The sequence below is a fragment of the Taudactylus pleione genome, unplaced genomic scaffold (assembly GCF_031769625.1).
Source record: "Taudactylus pleione unplaced genomic scaffold, aTauple2 ptg000116l, whole genome shotgun sequence".
NCBI classification, from domain to species: domain Eukaryota; kingdom Metazoa; phylum Chordata; class Amphibia; order Anura; family Myobatrachidae; genus Taudactylus; species Taudactylus pleione.
The window spans coordinates 25,426,898-25,447,184 of record NW_028284518.1 but is presented as its reverse complement, the minus strand read 5'-3'; the positions used below and the strand labels follow the sequence as shown (position 1 = coordinate 25,447,184).

Sequence of the window (20,287 nt, the reverse complement as noted above, 5' to 3'; positions counted from 1 at the left end):
CCTAGGCAATACCTCAACCTACTGCCACTTATACCCCCAACAAATATCCCCACAATAATTTTATTATGGCTTCTATTTAGGGCTCACACTTATGATATTATTTAATTTATAAATGGAATATATTTATTACTTTTAAGGTGGAATTTAAACAGCGGTTTTACCACCAAAGATTATACAACTAACAATATTGTAGCATCTGGGTTATTAAAAAAATGTAGTCTGCTTTGGTTAAACCAAGTAAGAGTTGATACTCTGTTTCTGCTCATACATTGAACTCTCCACTTGGATCAAATCTTAAATTTTACAGCCAATCAGGATATTTCTTGTTAAGCTCTCCTGACTTGCACAGTGAGGTTCCAGCATCTTCTATTGTTGTAACTCTGAAATCAGGATTTCCTGTTTGGCACTTACCTGCATACAGTTGTACACAGCGATGAAACCGGATGCGGATGGCAGCCATATTCAATTAAGCACAGCGGCCACAGTCTACTGGATGCACTATGGGACCCCAATAAACATAGCCAGATTATGTTGGTAAAGTAAATCTCTCCCATGTGATAAGTCCATGAACACTGCTTATATCATTCAATTACCAGGACTTTCAGTTCCTCAAGTGTTTATTAATTAACAATTTTTTATGCCGCAATTACCATTTCTGTTTTATATATTCAAGTACATTAAGACGTTTATATAGGTTCAAATTCTATCCTGGGACCTGTAGTCTGCCCAAATATTTTTACATTTGTTTTGCAGTTTTTACCCTTTACATTTGAAGGAGTTATATCTAGTAAATACACATATCTGGTACATGTAACCTTGGTTTATTCATCAATTTGTGTAAAATTTTGTATTGAAATCATTCTGAATTTGTTCTACCATGTCAATATACTTTATTTCACTGGCGCAGTTCCACAATTGGTTATAAACCAAGCGATAACGGTTTCATTATTATATTCTATTACTGTACTATATTTGCATCCAATGTCTTCTGTTTTAGCTTACCCACTTGCCTGGTGTGGTCGCATGAGATGTGACCACGCCAAGCTCAACTTTCCCTGATGCGACTGTGTCAGAACCACCCACCTGCAGCTGCTGGAAGCTAATCAGCAGCCACCAGATTCACAATGCCTACACTCAGCCCCCAGCTTCCTCCTTCTCTCCCCGGCCATGGGTGCAGGAAGAGATGCTCTTTCTGCACCCACAATACTAATTGAACACTGCAGCCAAGGCTCCCCATGGTCACAGTGATCTGCGATCCTGACAGGATCGGCCACCTTAGCCTGCAGGAAGAGAATCTTCCTGCAGCCTTGACTCCCCCCAAGTCTCTCCCTGTTCCCATGCAGCACTAATGGCTGATCCCCAGGAATAGCCACCCCCTGCTGCTGGCTGCTATTCTTACAGATAAATGAAAGTAGTGGTTAATAAATGTGACTATAGTTATAATTTTAAAATAAATATTAACAATATTTTCCGAAGACATTACAATACCATTTTGCTACTATAATCACCACTTATCTACCCATCTCAGATCCCGACAGTAGCAGGTAAGTATCCTAACCTCCTCTGCCACCCCCTACCCTTCCTTAGTGGTGCGTAACCATAACCTCCCCCCTAGTGCCCAACCCTAACCTCCACCCAAGAGGTTCCTAACCCCCTATACCGCTCCCTAAACCTAATCCTCCCGGGGGGGGGTGCCTAGCCCTAACCTCTCCCTGGGAGTGCCTAACCCTCCCCCCTAGGGGTGTCTGATACTAACCTCCCCCCGCCAGAACCTGACACTAACCCCGCTAACAGCCCTAAACCTAACCCCCCCTCCCCCCCGTGGGTAAGAGGACCCGCGGCCTGTACTTACCTCGTTCGGGCACGTGTCCTCCTGGATTCCGCCGTCGGGATTGTGATAGGCGTCAGTATTTCGACGCTTATCATAAATCCTTTGCCGGCGTTCAGCAGTCGGTATTGTGACCGGCGGCCTTGCGACCGCCGGTCACATAGCTATATCTCGTGTAAAAGTCCTTGGCTTGTTTAATGAGAATACGTAGCTTTATCACTGTGGTTTTTCTGTGAACCCTCTTTGTACCAGTCCATGGCTTGCTGGCACCACTTTTGCACTTTGTTTCCAGCCTTTCACACTATGAACCAGAGCAGTAAGGCGCCACCTGCATAAAGGCTGATGAAAAACCTAAATCTCCTAGCAGTGGTCCATTGTAAGACACCACTGGTGCATTAGACTCTGTGCCTCTGTTCCTGTTACTGCTAAGCCGATAGTGTCAGAATCCAAATCCCAGGATGTCTCTGTGTGGGACAAAAATGGAGCACTCAGAGAATACCCATGCAAACATTCTGTTCTGTCAGGCAGCAATGCTAACCACTGTGCCAATGTGCAGCTCAGTTATTTGAATATGATCTCTGGTGAGCGTGATACATATGGCACAATGTAATAAAAAAAGTTTGACACATCTGCACTTTGGTAAAACCATGCTGCACTGCAGGTGATCTTACCTTGCCACTGGAACTGCTATGTATGGAGGGACTGTTAATCCTTTGGATTCCAGATTGGAGTTCTAAAGGGTTCCATAAATTTACAAGACTTTAGAATTATCCTAGACTGCTAACAGTAATTACTGTTAAAAGTAATATTCATTCAAAAGTTCAATTCAGACTCTGAAGGGCTTGTTTCAAATATATGAACATCCTTTTTCGGATTATTCTATTTATGGTGCAATATTGTTTTTAAACCCAGTTGCTCATAATTAATTAATTTATAGCACTGTGTATTGTGTGTTTATTGGCTGTTTATCATAATTTAAACAAAATATATTTTGAACTAGGGCCTGCTTTATTATGGAACGCAACTGCGAATGCAATAGCAATTATGCACGCAGTTCAACTGCAATAGTATGCTACACTACATAAGGACGCCCACTTTACCTTACATACTGTATATCCGGAATTTTTAGCAAGACTGCGAAAACATCGATACAATCAAGTACCATCGCAGCCTCACACACACTTGCACAAGCCCTGACCTTACTCAGAAATTGCTAACTTCCAAGCACGCTGTCAGGCCTCAGGCTGCGTAAACCATTGCAGTGGATAATTTATGTGTGCCCCTGCAACGGCGTTCAAACGCACTGGCATACCTGTGTTCGGCCAACCACCCCCACCGTTACCACCCACGAACTGAGCTTCCTGTCAATCACTCTGCGATCCCGATCGCAATAGCTAATTCGGGCACGTGCACTGCGATGCATAAGCATGCGCAGAACGCAACAATCGTCCGATTGCGTGCGTATTAGCAACTGTGTTCCTTGCTGAATCAGGCCCTAAGTCAACTCTAAAATTACATATTAGTTAGTACAGTGATTGTTTCTATAGTTGGTTTATACAGATGTGTCCACAAACATCTTACTTCCTTGCGCATTAAACAACCCTTCTAGTCGCACCATGCTGTGGCATGACTCGGTAGCACAGAGTGTCTTTTTGTTTTCATGCATATATAGCCGCAGTTGCACACAGAATATAGGCATGCCGCATATCATTTTAATCAGCAGGAGCTACTTGTTAGTCCAATGTGCATCGTCGTATTTAACACGACTTGTAGCGCACGGAGGTAAGATGTATTGCTTTGATCTCCAATTATCCTGCTGCTTTAGTCCTGAATTTATAATTTGCCCAATATTTGAATGCATGTTTATTAAAAAGGACTTGATTTATTTTTATATAACCCAGAATTGGTTATTTGTAATTGGAAGTAATCTCTAAAGCGTGAGTGTCATCAGGAGATATTGTACAGAGGGTAAATATTTTCTTTTCTGCACGGCAGTTGGGGCAAATTTAAAATGCGCAGAGAGATTTAGTCGGGAGAGGCATGTCCTAGCTGACCTCTAAATTGCAGTGTAAAAATAAAGCTGTCCAGTGTTTGTTGTCTATATGGAAAAATAGCCAGTATGTAACCTACATGCATCAAAATCAGTCCCTATATTTGTCCACAGGAAATTGTAATGACTATGGTGTAAGATATGTCAAATACATAGAGTAGTAACCTCAATGAGTTTAAATGTAGGCATTCATCATATACAAATATTAAAAAGTAACAAGAGTTTGTAGTAGGCGACTTATCTTACCCCATTATAACTCTCATAGGTCTCCGATATACTGTCATTTGTCTTTAAAATGATTAAGATTACATATGAAATCCAACCAGCAAATCCCATTACGACACTTATGCCAAGGAAGAATCTGTCATAGGTATGGTAATAAGCAAGTCCTTTTAAGGCCAGATCAATCAAAGTTCTGCACAGATCCATCTGTTAGAAAAATATAAAATCAAACATATTTGGTTAAAGTAACAAAAGCCACAAAAACACTGATGAAAATTAGTGGTTCATCGTTAGAACTTCCTGCAAATAAAACTACATTTCCATTTGTTTCAGATTATGTGTTATAATAAATTGTTACAGAGACATTATGCCCATTTAGGGCAACTTGGGAGGTTTACATTTAAGCATCAAGGGCAAAGTAACATGGAGAGTTTATATATCCAGTTGCTGCAAACAACAATCCTATTTCTTCACACCAAAATTCCACTTAATTATTTTTATTAAAATTAGATGAAACAAAATTAAATTTGTCACACAAGGAATAGAATAAATGTTTGAACCACAGCTTCTTCTGGTATGTAAGCTCCCTCTATAAGACAGGTGGTGCAGCTATGGGGGCCAAAGTTGCCTCAAGCTACACCAAACCTGTTTATGGTAAAGTGGAAGGACAATATCTGGAATAACCACCCATTTGAAGACTGTGTACACATATGGAGAACATATATATATGATATATTGATGATATATAAAGAAACACTAACCCAACTCAAGCAATTTACCTGACTTTATTCATGGAAGGAGAAATTCACGCCTAAACATTCATAAAAGCAGTAGACTGTAATAACTACATCCACTCACTAGCAAACATCATTGAACCTGAATCAAGGGAATACTGGGAGAACAGCTTAAAAGAACCCGGCGTGAAACAGGACATTTAAGAGAGAGATTTCTGAAAAAAATGGTATGATCATGAATCAATAGAACAATCGATAGAGGTAGCAAGGAGGACAAATAGCAAAGAATTCCTGAGATACAAGGAAAGGAACAATGAAGAGACACAGCCATACTTCATAACTCATTACAATCGTCAGCATTAGGAAACTGAGAAGATTATAAGAAGACATTGGCATATACAGATACATCCACATACATCTAGCCTTCTTGCACGTTAAATAGCCCTTCTAGCTGCACCATGCAGTGGCTCGGTAGCACCGAGTGTCTTTTGGTGCGACTTTTTACCTTAAAATGCGTCTTATTCACACAACGAATAGGATGCACAAGCAGTTTCTGCTGATTAAAATGATATGCAGCATGCCTGTATTCTGTGTGTGACTGCGGGTGTATCTGCATGCAAAATGCGAAGTTACACTGTCAGTGACTGTAACACTGTAATGTAGCGTTTTGCATGCAGATGCACCAGCAGTCACACACAGAATATAGGCATGCTGCATATTATTTTAATCAGCAGAAGCTGCTTGTGCGCTCTACTCGCATTGCACGAAAAGACGATCAACGCTACCGAGTCACATGGAGCTCCTGTGTATGTGTAGCGGATAGATGTATATGGACATATCTGTACTGCTGGAAGATTAACTTTTAGAACAGATCTTGGAAAGTAAACAAAAAAATATATTCAAAAGAGCACAAGAACAGCAAGGGATTCTTTTTTGCAACAGATGCTAAGCACTAAAAACAGGAAGCAGAACCCCCATCCTCAATTTTCAATAGCACTGAAGAAAAATTCAAGATATAGACTTTGAGCTAAATAGCTTCTTAAAAGATTAATTTGGAAGATGTTTCAGTGCTTTAAAGAACTACTGGATAATCGGGAGAGGGCTTTCGATAGGTGTCATCACTACAGTCATACTCTCCTGGAAACACCCAAATTCATCTGAACTTGGAAGTTAAGCAGGAAAGGGCCTGAGAAGTAATGCAAAGAGAGACAGTACATGAGCAGGCACTGTAATACTTTTCCACCACAACCCCTCACCTAATGCCAGATGACTGCCTGGAAACACTGTTGCATCATAATACAGACAAACTTTGAATCAAGAACAATCTATACCCCCATCTATGAAGATAGAGCAAAATAACTTGAACCATTTTGGGAACATACAAAGATGAAAACATACAAAAAAGAATTACAGATGCAGAACTCCAACATTACTCATTATACTGTATGTATGCATAGGAGCACAGTAAATAGAAAATGTGGAAAGGGGGCCCTAGACTGCACACCCTGAATATGTGTGGCTCAGATGGGCTGGTTTGGGGGAGTTCTGCGCTATGGATTTCAACCCCAGTATGTTAGGGACCTACCCTCAGAGGTTACCTGGGCGCGGTGGGTAAGCCAATAACCATGGCCATGATTATGCCAAAACCAACCTCTTTTATTATTTGCAAAATTCTATTGCAAAATGTATTATTAAATACAGTATAATTAATGAGTAATGTTGGAGTTGTGCATCTGTAATTCTTTTTTGTATGTTTGCAACAATAGTCTCCACAGGTAGCACCTCCCAATATATACATATTCAGGGTGTGCAGTCTAGGGCCCCTTTTCCACCATTTTGGGAACACAAGATAAAATCTTAACAAAACATATTGCCAACCCATACCTCCACCCATGAAAATAGAACAACAAAACTCAGATCAAATATTGCTAAAATAACAAATTACTAACTCAAAGATAAATAATCACCATTAAAAGTCCCGCCTGAAACAAATAAATGCCGAGTTCAGTAAGCTTCACTATAATAGCACAATGTACATGATCCTATATGCAAAGATAAAATGTGGCTCCTCTACAGATTAACTTGTTTTTATGTTCTATTTCTCACAATCAATAATTATTACTTTGTAATAATTAGCATTTTAACATATCTGAGGAAGATATATTAACTTATATATTAACTTTTTCAATCATTTCATTTATTTTAGCCTGTATCTATAATGGCTGCTTCTACCTACTAGTAAGTGTGATATTAAAATATAGGGGTCTATTTACTAAGCAGTGTTAGGAGACAGAGTGAACCGTGATAAGGTGCCAGCCAATCAGCTCCCAACTGTCATTTTTCAAACACAGCCTGTGAGATGGCAGTTAGGAGCTGATTGGCTGGCACCTTATCACTTTTCACACTGTCTCCTAACACTGCTTAGTAAATAGACCCCATAATATCTCTAAGAAATTATACCAGACAAACAGACTTTCAAAAACTTTTTAATACTACTGTTACCTTGATCTTATCATTTATTTAATTATGTTTCTGTATGTGTATATATTATCTTTATGTCTGAAGGTAGTCATCTGAATCAGCTTTTTATGATATAACAAACAGACTTCAAAAATGTAAAATTCCACCAGTGTGAGCTGCGAACAGAAATCAGCTTTCTGCCCTTGCCACAGCCATCATGAGCATATTAACCCATAGCTCGGGGCACTTAACCGGAAACTTTAGGTTAACGCACATTAGTCATGGGTTTACTGTGGGAGTAAATGAACTTCTAATTAAATAGCTCCATGTGTTAAAGCACAAAGCTATCTGCCCACGGTAAGCACCACTGGTTATTAAATATGCCCCATTAAATCGGGTGTGATGTGTATTACCGCCGGCCGCATGGCAGGCGGTTCAATTCCCGACAGCGGCTGCCCGAAAAAGGAGGAAATCCCGATCGTCCTAAAGGTAAGTATTTACTAACCTAACCTAACCCTCCTTAGGGGTGCCTAACCTAAACTCCCCCCATGTGCCTAAACCTAACCCCCCCTTCCCCGCTGCCTAAACCTAAGTCCCCCGGGGGGGTGCCTAACCCTAACCTCCCCCCGGGGGGTGCCTAACCCAAAGTCCCCCCCGGGAGCCCTAAACCTAACCCTCCCCCCCCCCCACGGCTGTCCGCTGCGGTGCCCGGCATCTGCTCGACCGGGATGCCGGGCTCCATACGTCGTGCAAATGACAGGCGTCTAGATTTAGACGCCTGTCATTCATCCCTAGTCGGGGTAAAGCAGTCTGGAAGGCAGTCAGCATTTAGACAGTCGGGTTCCAGTCTACATCCCATATAATCAACTCAGGCCTGTTTATTGAGTTAGCCTCCATGAAACAGCACACTGGTCCCTGTTATTAACTGGCTGCCTTTTTGTATTTGAGCTATGGCTACTCTGTGACCAAACTTGTATGTGCGTGCACTTCCTGTACTTCATTTACATGTGTTTGCCCCTGGTTTGCTTCAGCAATATAATCACTACATAAAACAATAATGACATGGGAATTCATTACACTATAGCCTACTTCTAAACTCCTTTCCAACAAGGTATAGCTACCCTTCCAATGTGCAGCTTGCTCAGAGCTCATAAGCCCAATTTTAGCTGGACCTGCTTGTCAGTCTTAGAGGAATTGTGGTTATGGGTCTTGAATCAGAGAGAGTGGCCTGCTGTCTTAGTTGCCTGCCTATTTAATAGCAGTGATGGCATTCCCTGCAGAAAGCCAAGCTCTTCTGATTGTTCTCTATTTGTATTTACAGTACTTTGATCTGGCCTTTTTTGTCCTGCAGACCAGTTGTGGATTCCAACTCTGGACTGTGTGCACTGTTTGTAGATTTGAATGACTCATGTTTTCGTAATGGCATGTTTGGAGGGAGCAGCCATGCCTTCAGGGGATCACAACAAGGGTGGTTTATTCTGTATTTGGAGCGAACTACTATTTCAATCCTTTGTGAACTCCATCTATACAACATAAAACTCTCAAGTAGTGCACTACAACCCACATCTGGTGGCATTTGAGAAAAATTTACCGAGGTGTGTGTACATACAGAGTAATTGCCAAGCCATTTTAACTGGTAGTGATGTCACCATGCAAAAACTCCACAAATTATGTATTTCTCAATTAATACATCATGATCTAATGGATTCTGACAAAATAACCCAAAACTTATAAGCATTATTCACTGTGTTACTCATAGTGAAATCTCTGAAATGATGCTTTCAGTTGATGCTGAGAAAGCATTTGAGATATCAATTGGAATTTTATGACCCACACGCTCAATGCATTTGGCGTACACTCTTCCTTTCTGAATAAACTTTTAGCCTCACACACTACTCCCTAAGTAGAAGTAAAAATAAATGGCACATTTTCTTCTAGTTTTTCAATTGCAAATGGTAGAAGGCAGTGGTGTTCTGGGTCAACTATTATTTGTGTTCCAAGCACTGAGGCTGCAGCTATAGGCCATTACTCTAATAAGGATATTATTTGACTTGTAAGTTATATATCTTTTAGGGAACCCACAAATTTACCTGTTGGCATTTATGAGAGATATCAGGCATTTAGCCATATTTTGCCTAATATGCTGGAGTTTGATACATTGACGTCCAAAACGCAGATGTAAAATACGTCTTTGGTGAGGAGGTCTGGTATTTTAATGTAGAATGAAAAATACATTTATTTAAAAAAATTGCTAAACTCCTAAAAAAAAAAAAATACAAGCCTGTGCTGGTTGCTTGTTAATGTTGGGACAAATACACTGTAGAGTCCCTACGCAAAAATCACAACCAGCACCAGGCTATGGCATTTCTTGGTGGGCTGGTCACACTATAACCCACAGCGTACAGTCCTCCTTCCAAAAAGTAAGACAACCTCAGCCAGCACAGCACAGTGATGATATCCAAGTGTAAGAACATACCAGATTATTGTCCCCAGAACTGTTTTTGTATCTTTACAGCATTTAATTATCCTTTTTATTTAAGAGTAGGAAAATATCTTCCGTAAAATATGTGACTTTAACATTAGCAAAAGGACATTGCAAGGTACAGTTCTCACATTTGCAGAATTATAAGTACTGTAGCATATGCACCTAGTTTACACCCAGCATAAGTCACATACACTTGCATACCTCTCAGACCATTTATTTTATTTGAAACAAATTCAGTTGAAATTAGGTTTTCAAAAAAACAACTATAAAAACCTCTAGTACAGTAGAAATAACTCCTTGAGGGGTATTCGATATGAAACGTAAACTTCGCTGTCGAAGTTTACGTTTCATATCGGAGCTTTTACCTGGGATAAAGTATCGGGCGCGCGCCCGCTTATCCCCGTATTCAATATGAAACTAACGAAAACGGGAGCCTACGTAGTGGGATTTGCGTAAAGTTACGAAATTTTCCTTAAAAAAATTGTAGGACCCCCCTAAAGTTGTAAAAACATGGGGGATCACTATGGGTCCCCCCGTTTTAGCCTGCAAATGAAAGTCGGGGATTTAAACAGCTGCGGCAGGTGCAATTTTCCCAACATTGAAGAAGTGATGCAGAAGATCACTTAGGTTATTTTTTTCATTTTTTTAAGTGGTCCCATCAAATTTGGGGTACATGAAAATGGGTACTAGCATATTTTGATGTCCCTAAAGTAAGTTTTTAAAAATTCTGCAATTGTGCACCTGCCGCTATAAATCTATTCTAGAAAACACCTGCCGCATACTTGCAGAATAGCCCTGAACCTATTTCCCTATTGTTAAACAATTTTTCCCAATTTTCTTTTTTTACTACAATTTTTAAATTAATTATTTGGGGTGTCCCTATTTTTTTTTAAACTTTTTTTGACACAGTTCTTTTTTAAATGTAATTCCCAGGGGTGCAGGCTATTTTTTTTAAGCCTGCACCCCTAAACCCCAATTCTGCACTTTTTTTCGACACCTATTCAATGGTGAAAAGTTATCCCCGTTTTTTTATCAAAGACTTTTCGAACCTGCGAAAAGTCTTTGAAATTGAATACGGTGTAAAACTAAAACCTGCGATAATGATGTCATAGGTGCGATATTAACGCAAAAACTGAGTTTTCGCTCCCATATTGAATACCCATACTTGTCTCATATATGACCAATTTTATTTGCCTACAAATGCACATAACAACAGAATATATTGCACAGCGGCAAATAAATCACTGTCCAGCATTTGCAAACATAGCTCAGAAGTGCTGTGGTATTTGATATCATCTTCAGTAGCAGCACTTGTCAATAATCACTATACTCCTATATTAGAGTACCACCATTCCCTCAAAAGTGGCGCATGCAGACATACATGGCAAAAATCTCTCTGTACTGAAAAATGCAGTATTTCCTGTTACACAGTGTTAATTTGCTTACAAGAATAGACATACATTCCAACCTAGGGTTTTTATTTACTAAAGTGCGGGTTTACAGAAGTGGATGTGTTGCCCATAGCACCCAATCAGATTATATATAAAATCTTATAGAAGGTGCCAGATAAATGATAAGTAATATCTGATTGGTTGCTATGAGCAAATATACACCTTAGAAAGTTTTAAGTGCAGCTAAACTGCTTATCCCACATTTCTGTAAATATGTTATTGTGTCAAATATAACTGACTGGTTCTCACAGATTAAAGAAATACTGATTAAGGAGGAACATGTCCAACCATTGATATATTATACACTTATACTTCCACATTGTTTGTCTGCTTGGTTTTCTAATAACCCAAAAGTTATAAATAAATAATACAGGGGAAAACTCATGTAGGGGCCCATTTAGCAACGAGTTTTATCATACGCAACGAGTTTTAAAACTTGTTGTGTATGATACACGGTGCTCCAGCCGATCAGCTCCCAACTGTCATTTTTCAAACAGATAACAGTTGGGAGCGGATTGGCTGGAGCACAATTATCAATTTAAGTTTATCAAATTTTAAAACAAGTTTTGAAACTTGTTGCATATGATAAAACTCATTGATAAATGGGCCCCATAGTATGATACATAACTGTCAACTTTTCTAAAGACCTCTATGTCAGTGTCCCAAATTGACCAAGTATGTTGGAGGTGCAGGGAGGAATAGCGCAGAATTGCATTCATGTGGCCCCACAGGCTACTGCTCAAATCCACAATTTGAAAGTATGGTGCAACTGGAGTGGGTTTATGATGAGTAAATCAATGTGAATGGCGTCATCAACGTCCCAGACTGATCATCTTATTAGGGAAGTGGTTGGCATCCATGAGACCAACCCACTCTCGAAATTAGGGCGTCTCATGGATATTCCCTGGAGAATTGTTAATTGGTATCTGATTAGCTAATTCATAATTTACCAGTTGCAAATATATTTTAGTAAATCTTTTCACGGACTTGTAGCTGCCCCCACAGATGTGGATCTGGAACTCCACCTCAGAATTTGAATTATAGAAAAGATAATGGGAGCGCTTTTACACAGCTGCTGGTTTGAAAAGTAATTAACAATTTATTCAACAATCAATCAAATACATTAAAATAATGCAATATCATGGTACGCAGATGGAAATAGCATATAAGGCCTATGGCCACAATAATATTGATTCAAAATTGCACGGATCCAGCTAAAAGCATAAAAAATAGAAAATAAAAATGTTAATGATAACAGATTAGCATTCAGCAATTTTTCATGGGCCACTTTAAGTTCTTATTCTGCCCTGCTCAAAAAAGACATAGGGCCTGATGTAGAGGTGGACCCTAGTGCAGCATTAACTGCGTCTTTTTCCGCAGTGCAACTGTAGGCAAGTATGCACTACGTCCCCCTCTGAATTAGGCCCGTAATACCTTCATCAATAACTGGTAAAACTAATTTTTTGTATCAGGTTTATAAGGTTACCTGTAATGTAGCATTAATTTGATTTGAACAAATTGATAGTAAAGAAAAACATGGAGTATTATTTATCAATTAAAGGTAGATGACATAAGAAAAAGTAGGAGTGCTGGATAAATAAAATGACCACTCCAAATGCAATATTTAATTCAACTGGAGAGTTAAAGCCCTGTAGGATGTGAGAGAGTATAGAATTGGACAGGCAGATGCATTTTCGTACGCTTGATCAATATTCTGTCAGGGGGAACATATGGCAAACATTTGATTGCGATCCATCTTTTCAGACCCAATATAACATCAAAAATATCAGCCACACAATATAACAGGAAATGGCTAACTGAATGCATACATACTTCAGTTTACTGTACAGTGTGCTCTATAATTTGCAAGTCCATAACACGTATGACCTGGGAAATGTACATAGAGCCACTAAGCAGGAACCGGAAAGCATAGTTATTGGTTCTCAACTGTTGCTTATAATTGAATTTCCAAGGTTTTAATAGTTTAATTTTTCACCTATAATATTCTTTTAGCAAAGTTTTTGTAGTGGATGCACAGTATCTAAAATATAAACGTGTTTAACATTTCCCTAAATGGAATGGTGGCTGGACTGTGTTATCCCATTAAGCCAGCCTCCTTTAACTTTCTATGAGGAGCAATTTATTTGCAGTTCTGTGAAAGGAAAGATAAGCAGTGCACAGCATAAGCCAGACCAGGGAACTGTTTAAATAAATACTTTCTTGGCAAAAGGCAAAGCAAATGCTGAGAGCACATACAAATTTACAAGGTCTCCACAAATCTGAACTTTCCTATGCTAAATTTAAAAGACATTTAAACAATCCCTAACAGTATGGCTTCTTAATAACTACTGTAGGTCTGCAATAAATGTGTTTTACTTGTCTGTGATCATAAAAATGTATAAATCACTATTCCATTAGAATAATTAATATGCTTATAAAACAGCCAGTGAAATACTTAACAGTTTTATTTCAATTTCTATAAACTATCGGTACATCTAATAAGTTAAAATATGGTTTTGATATTAATGATTCAGAGTCTCAAAATCAGTAGTGTAGTCAGCTTTTGACATAAGGGAGAGCAAAGATAGAAAAATAGGGTCCCCAGGGCCAGGTGTTTCAAAATTCAAATAGGACATCAATAACTACACCTGACATTACATTAATACTCCTCCACACACAAACTATATAAAGCAACACAGTCAGAACTCAGTGAACGCCAAACTAGAGTTAATTCTAGCTCCATTATCGGGCGGGGTGCCGATCAAGAATCAGAGCACTTCTGCGCGAAAAGAAGGCATGCCCCCAAACTCTCCCCGCACTGTGAATAGATGCAGTGCACATGCGGATGGCAGGGACAGGAAGAGGCACAGTGGGAGATGAGCGTCAGGCTGTGATCAGCGTCTCCATAAGAACCGGGAGCATTTAAGCCTTTTAAAAGCAAGCAGGGCACGGCACCCCGCTGAAACAGCCCAGCAGGAACTCTACACACTGAACAGACTATCCCAGTAATCGCCGTATAGTAAAAAGAGCATCCCAGTGACTGCCAGACAAGACACACAGCATTGCAGTGACCAGGATACAATACAGAGAACATTTTTGTAACTGCCATAGAATATAAAGCACATTTTTGCGACTGGCATACAATAGGACATTTATTAAACCACCACAAAATACAGAGAAGAGTTTTGAGGCCGTCACATGCTATATTGTGCAATTTTGAGGCCACCACACAATACATGGAGCAGTTTTGTGACTGACATACAATACAAAGAGTAGTTTTGAGACTACCATATTGATTTCAATACACATTTAGCCCCAGAGGGCTATATACCTATATGCAGTCATTCAATGGAAATACCTACAGTAGCTGAAGTACTACTGGAATTGTGAATAATATACCCACTAAAATAGATGACATAATTACAGCCTCACACAGCCTTACATAAACTTATTTCCAAGTTTAAGAATCTTATGGCAGGAAGGCTAACTCTTCCACACAAGGGTAGGGAGTCCTACTTTCCTGTCTTCTCCTTCATCGCAATATGGTAGCCTCCAGGTGGCCCAGCAATACATTGTCTGGTGCCTCTATCAAATATGTGGGGGGTGGGGGTGGGGGTGAGCTACTTATTTGCCTCTCTCTGTTCTGACATCCCTTTGCCCCTCTGCTATGATGCCCATGTCCCTGATAGGCACTGTATTTAACATTTATTCAGCAAGGGAGTGATAACCACTGCTCAAAATTATCTTATGCTTGATACCTTGATTTAAAAGAAAGCATAAGTTTACAGAGTATGTGTGTGGCAGTAAAAAGTGTGAGAGTAAAATCCCATGAAATAAAGGGAATAATATACTTCAGATTAGGGATGGCCAATGACCATCAGTGGTTAACAAACATCGATGGTTAATCACCATTGATAGAAGGTTTTGCCATGATGGCAGAGATCAAATGGTCCTCTGTCATCGATGGCGCAGAACCCTGCAATGTTTTTTTTTCACTCCCTGTTGCCGAGGCACGGACCATAGCTCCGGCCTGAAGCCCTGCCTTCACCTCTGATTGTCCCACTGCCCAGTGAATAAGGCATCAGGGATGATCTTTGATGGACAAAATCATCAATGGTTCCTCGTCGATGGTTTCATACCAGTGAGGATAGCAACCAATTGTACCATCAATGTTGACTGTTGATGTTAACCCATCGATGGTCATCTCTACCTTAGATATATTGCATTAAAAAAAAATTAATCTTGCAATACAATATATAAAACTAACACTTTGCTGCTCATTTGGTGCCACAGATCCTAGATTACAGAATAGGTTCCTGGTGCTGATAATGGTTAGGGTGATAGATTAGGTAGTAATCAGAGGGGGAAAACCTATCTATCTACGCCTCCAAGCTCCTTGAGTAGGTGGTGTACTAATGTCAATAACTTTCTCAAGGTCAAATCCAAAGGCACGTTATTCTCATCCTCCTCGGCCTCACAGCAGCATTCATCACTGTTGACAACTCGTTCCTTCTGTAAAACCGTACACTTCTTTGGGCTCCATGACTAACCTCGGTCCTGGTCCAGCTCCTACTTGCCAAACCATTAACACTCTTTTTACACCCACCTCCACCTCTCCTCCAATTCCCCTTCCCATCAGGGTCCCCAAAAGTCATGTACTTGGCACCCATCTCTTCTCCCTCTACACTTGGAGAACTCGTTTGGCCTCCAACAACAACCTCTATGCAGATGATCCAAAATTTCCCCTGATCTCTCCACTACAGTCCTCTCCTCTGTCACTTCCTTATTATTATCCGTCTCCTCTTGGATGTTACAATGCATCCTTAAACTCAGTTATTTTCAAAAAATCTCTTCCTCTCTGTTGATAACATCTCCCTCTCCTCTGTTTCTCAAGTCCATTGTCTGTGTGTCATATTTGACTCTGCCCTATCCTTCTTCCCGAACATCTAATTCCTGTACCAATCTGTCAATATTACATATTTAATATTGCCAAAATATGACACCTTTCACTTCCTGAAAAGCTAAATAAACCTCTTATTCATAATAATAATAATGGTATCGACTAAAGCAGCTATTTATCATGCAGTAGCCAGAACTTTTTACGATTAGACTTTCAATAGGGCATAATTTGCAAGACGGAAGATAGATTCGCTATCGAGTATCATAGAAGAAACCTAAAAAGATCATCTGCTGAGATGGTATGAGATTGGACTTTGGATAGTTGATTACCCACCCATAAAATTCCAACGTTTCATTGACCACCTCCAAATGCTGCAACAGCATAGACTCTGAACCTGCTTTTACCAACAGGTCGTCGAAATATGGAATGATGGTAACACCCTTTTTTTCCTGAGTAAAGCTACCATGTGAGCCATTATCTTCTTACACTCTCTGGGAACCATGGATAAACCAAATGGAAGAGCTCGGAACTCTAAGTGATGGACTTCCACTGCGAACCAAAGTAATCTTTGAAAGCCTCTTGTCCATTATAGTAGTAGTTATAATAAATATGTTTCCCATGTTAAATAATTAGCCATGTCTGAGCTCTGGAACTAGATCAGTGAGCTGACTTCTATACTGGAATTAATGGTTCCTTTGGGATCACATAAATGACTGCCTTTATGGCAAGACTATTATTAGTGTGTTAGCATGGTTTTATAATGGGCTGATCAAGGAAGTGAGCAGAATCTTATACCAGGGTATGATGGATAATGCTGCCAATTTATATTTTTGTAAATAGTACTATATTATTATGCATAAGGTATAAGTATATTCATAGGCCCAGAGGAGACAACATATACTTGAATCTATTTATTAGAGAATACAGTGAGTTGTTGTTAATGGAATTTATAGCATATGTCATTACTTTTTTTAATTTAATTTCAAATTATAGTCATAAAGATTTCTGATGCTTATGGATAATTCCAGGATTGAATGGTAGCTGTACAGTATGTGTTTGATAAAGAGTTAAACATCATAATCATTGTTTTAGAAATAATAATTTTAATCCATTTGTGTATTCATATATAACTAATAATATTAGTATTACCTTTATTTTTCCATTAAATATAGCTGGGAAATATACAATTATAATGATATAAGTGAAGTAGATTGTAACCTTTCTGCATTTTAATATATCGACAATGTATACATGACTTTTGTCTTGTATTAGACTACAAAAACCTATATCCAGTAAACAAGGAAACGGGGAGGGAGGGTTAGGGTAGGAAGAGGGGCAGGGGCTCCTAACCCTGTTAGTATTCTGACAGCCGGGATACCGAGCACTGGCATCTTGCACCCAAACCTATTGAACAGTTACTGGAAAGTACTGTGAAAATGAGCTGTACTTAAATATAAAGATAATAAAAACATATTTAAGCCACAAACAGCTACTATTTTGAAGTATGAAGCTGAAACTGTTCAGGGTAGAAAAATATGATAATCATTTCTGTGCTGAAGACATTTTATTCACAGAAATGTCCAAACCATGAGGGCCTCATCTGACAGCAGTATCACAAGATTAGTGTGTGCTGTAGGCACACAAAGCAGACTGGCAGCAATCTGCTATCGTTTATTTCTTAGAATACTTGTCCCGGTCATCAACATATCCATCCTTGCACTTCTTTCAAACCAATTGCTTACCTTCTCTTTATTGACACTAGCATGTTACATTTTATATTCTGGACTTTACTACTGTAGACACCGTTCCACCATAAACTATTTTATTTATAAAGTTAAATAAATTGTGATATAAAAACTGATCAGCTAGATTAATTACCACGATCAGAACAAAACCAAAATAATATCCACAGCACAACAGATGCTAGGTTAACCTCAGAAAGGGAAATTATTTTTTTTTTACTACGTGAATGGAAATCAGATTAATTTCTTGTACAAAGTTGGTTCAAAGTTTGATGTACACTTTTATTTATCGGTCAAAGAATGCATTGAAATGACTATAAGAAAAGAAAAGATGAAAGCTGCAATTACCTGGAAATGTCCACACCCTCAGTACAGCTGTCCCTTTCTTTCCCTATGCAATACACCATTAGGTCACAGCAGGAGGGATCATGGAGCTTTTTTTGGCTCCATCTATCTCCCTCCCTCCAGCCAACAGAATTGTGGTTTTTTTTTTCACCTGCTGATAACCAAATGTTGTTCAGAATAGGAATTGTAATCTGTTAACTAGAATAGCCTCAACATTTAATACAGGTTATATGTTGCGGTGTAGTATTTGATTATAACCCTTTACATAATTCCTTTTTCATGCATTTGTTTTGTAAAACCATGAACAAATTTTGTTTATACTATATTTACTTTTATATTGAACTTCTTATTATACAGTATTAAAACCCTATTGTACGTGGGCACATCTAAAATAAGAGTCACACCTACACATTTGCAAGTCAAACAAACACAACAATTTCCACAGCACAATTCATACACAGCACAGTCTGTATTTCACACACAGTTAATCACTGCCAACAATTTTGCTTAATGGAAATAAAAATCTGCTCGGACAAATCAATAATTAGGAGGTAATATTGGCCGTAGTACAGTTTTGATGAGATATCAGAAATATATATTCTGTAATGGTGAACTGTGGGCCTGATTCAGACCCGCTCGCGAGCGTTGAGCGCTCGCAAGCGGGTCGATGGTGCCCAAGTGAGCATGCGCACGACTGAGGCGCCTCCGTCGTGCGCACGCACGAGACCCGAATAACGACGGCCAAGCCGTCGTTAAGGGTTTCGCACCAAAGGGGGCGTGCTGTCGATGGTGATTGACAGCACGCCCCCTTTGGTGGGCGTGCTGGGGGCGTGGCTGCCCAGACGGAGGCGTTCCCATGGGAACGAATACCATCTGGGGCCGCCCCACTGACATCACAAGTGATGTCAGTGGGAGCGCTTTTGGCTCCTAGGCTCCTCTTGCTGCCTCAAGCTCCTAGGCTTGAGGCAGCAAGACCCTACCGTAAGGGTCTCGTCGCAAGCCCGATGGTCCCGATGGTCTTGACCATAGCGACCATCATTTTGGCCGCTCGCTATAGCTGTGGGTGGTCACCCACAGCTATGCGAGCGGGTAGGAGGCCACTCCAAAAAGGAGCAGGGAAGGCCCTGATTCAGAGCGAGCGCTCTGTCAGAGCGTCCGGCTCTGAATCAGGGCCTGTGTTCAGTCATGATTGCATAGTTTTAAATCTTCAAACATCTTGCTAAAAATGGTCAAATAAGAATGGTGATAGCTTAAGTGCCATCATGAATTTGCTTGATTGTGAGAACAGCTATGCTTAGTATATAAAATAAAATTCACAAGTCATTGACTTAAAATATGAGATATGGTAAGAACTTACCTTTGTTATCTCTATTTCTACGAAGTCCATAGGGTTCCACAGGATACTTTGGGGTATAGGTGATGACGTCAGGCATCGGGCACCATAGAGTTAAAGCTTTCAGCCTCCCAGGATGCACTAGGGTCCCCCTCCTATACCCCGCCCCCGAGCCAAGGCATCTCAGTTACGTACCAAGCCATAGGCCGGAGGAGGAGAAGGAAGAGAGAGAAAAAAGATCTGGACACACACAAGAATCACATTCTCACCAGAGGGAGACGGAAAACCGGTGACCAGAGCAAAGCCCATCTGCAGCACAGGTGCGATAGGGCGGGAGTACTGTGGAACCCTATGGACTTCATAGAAATAGAGATAACAAAGGTAAGTTCTTACCATATCTCATATTTTCTAAATCAGGGTCCATAGGGTGTCCACAGTATACCTTGGGGATGTCCCAAAGCAGTATCCTTTAAGGGTGGGGACGCTCCTGTGCTGCAAGGAGAATCCGACGCCCGAAGGAAGCATCCTGAGAGGCAAAAGGTGTCAAACGCGTAATACATCACAAAGGTATGGACCGAGGACCAAGTGGCAGCCTTGCAGATCTGGACTGCAGAGGCACCACGTCGAGCAGCCCACGAAGGACCCACAGACCTAGTGGAATGAGCACTCACAGAGGAAGGAACCGAAAGGCCTTCATGAAGATAAGCTTCTGAATCCAGCCTGCCAAAGTTTGCTTT

General features: G+C 40.0%; 1 protein-coding gene across 5 annotated transcripts in view; it reads right to left on the bottom strand.

The window, feature by feature from the left end:
- PIGN (phosphatidylinositol glycan anchor biosynthesis class N) overlaps positions 1-20,287 on the bottom strand; it is a 491,207-nt gene that overhangs the window by 233,159 nt on the left and 237,761 nt on the right. For all 5 annotated transcript variants that reach the window (XM_088471817.1, XM_088471818.1, XM_088471815.1 and 2 more), the window contains one exon: positions 4,125-4,307. In XM_088471817.1, the coding sequence (XP_088327943.1) occupies positions 4,125-4,307 (183 nt within the window). The remainder of the gene's footprint in view (positions 1-4,124; positions 4,308-20,287) is intronic.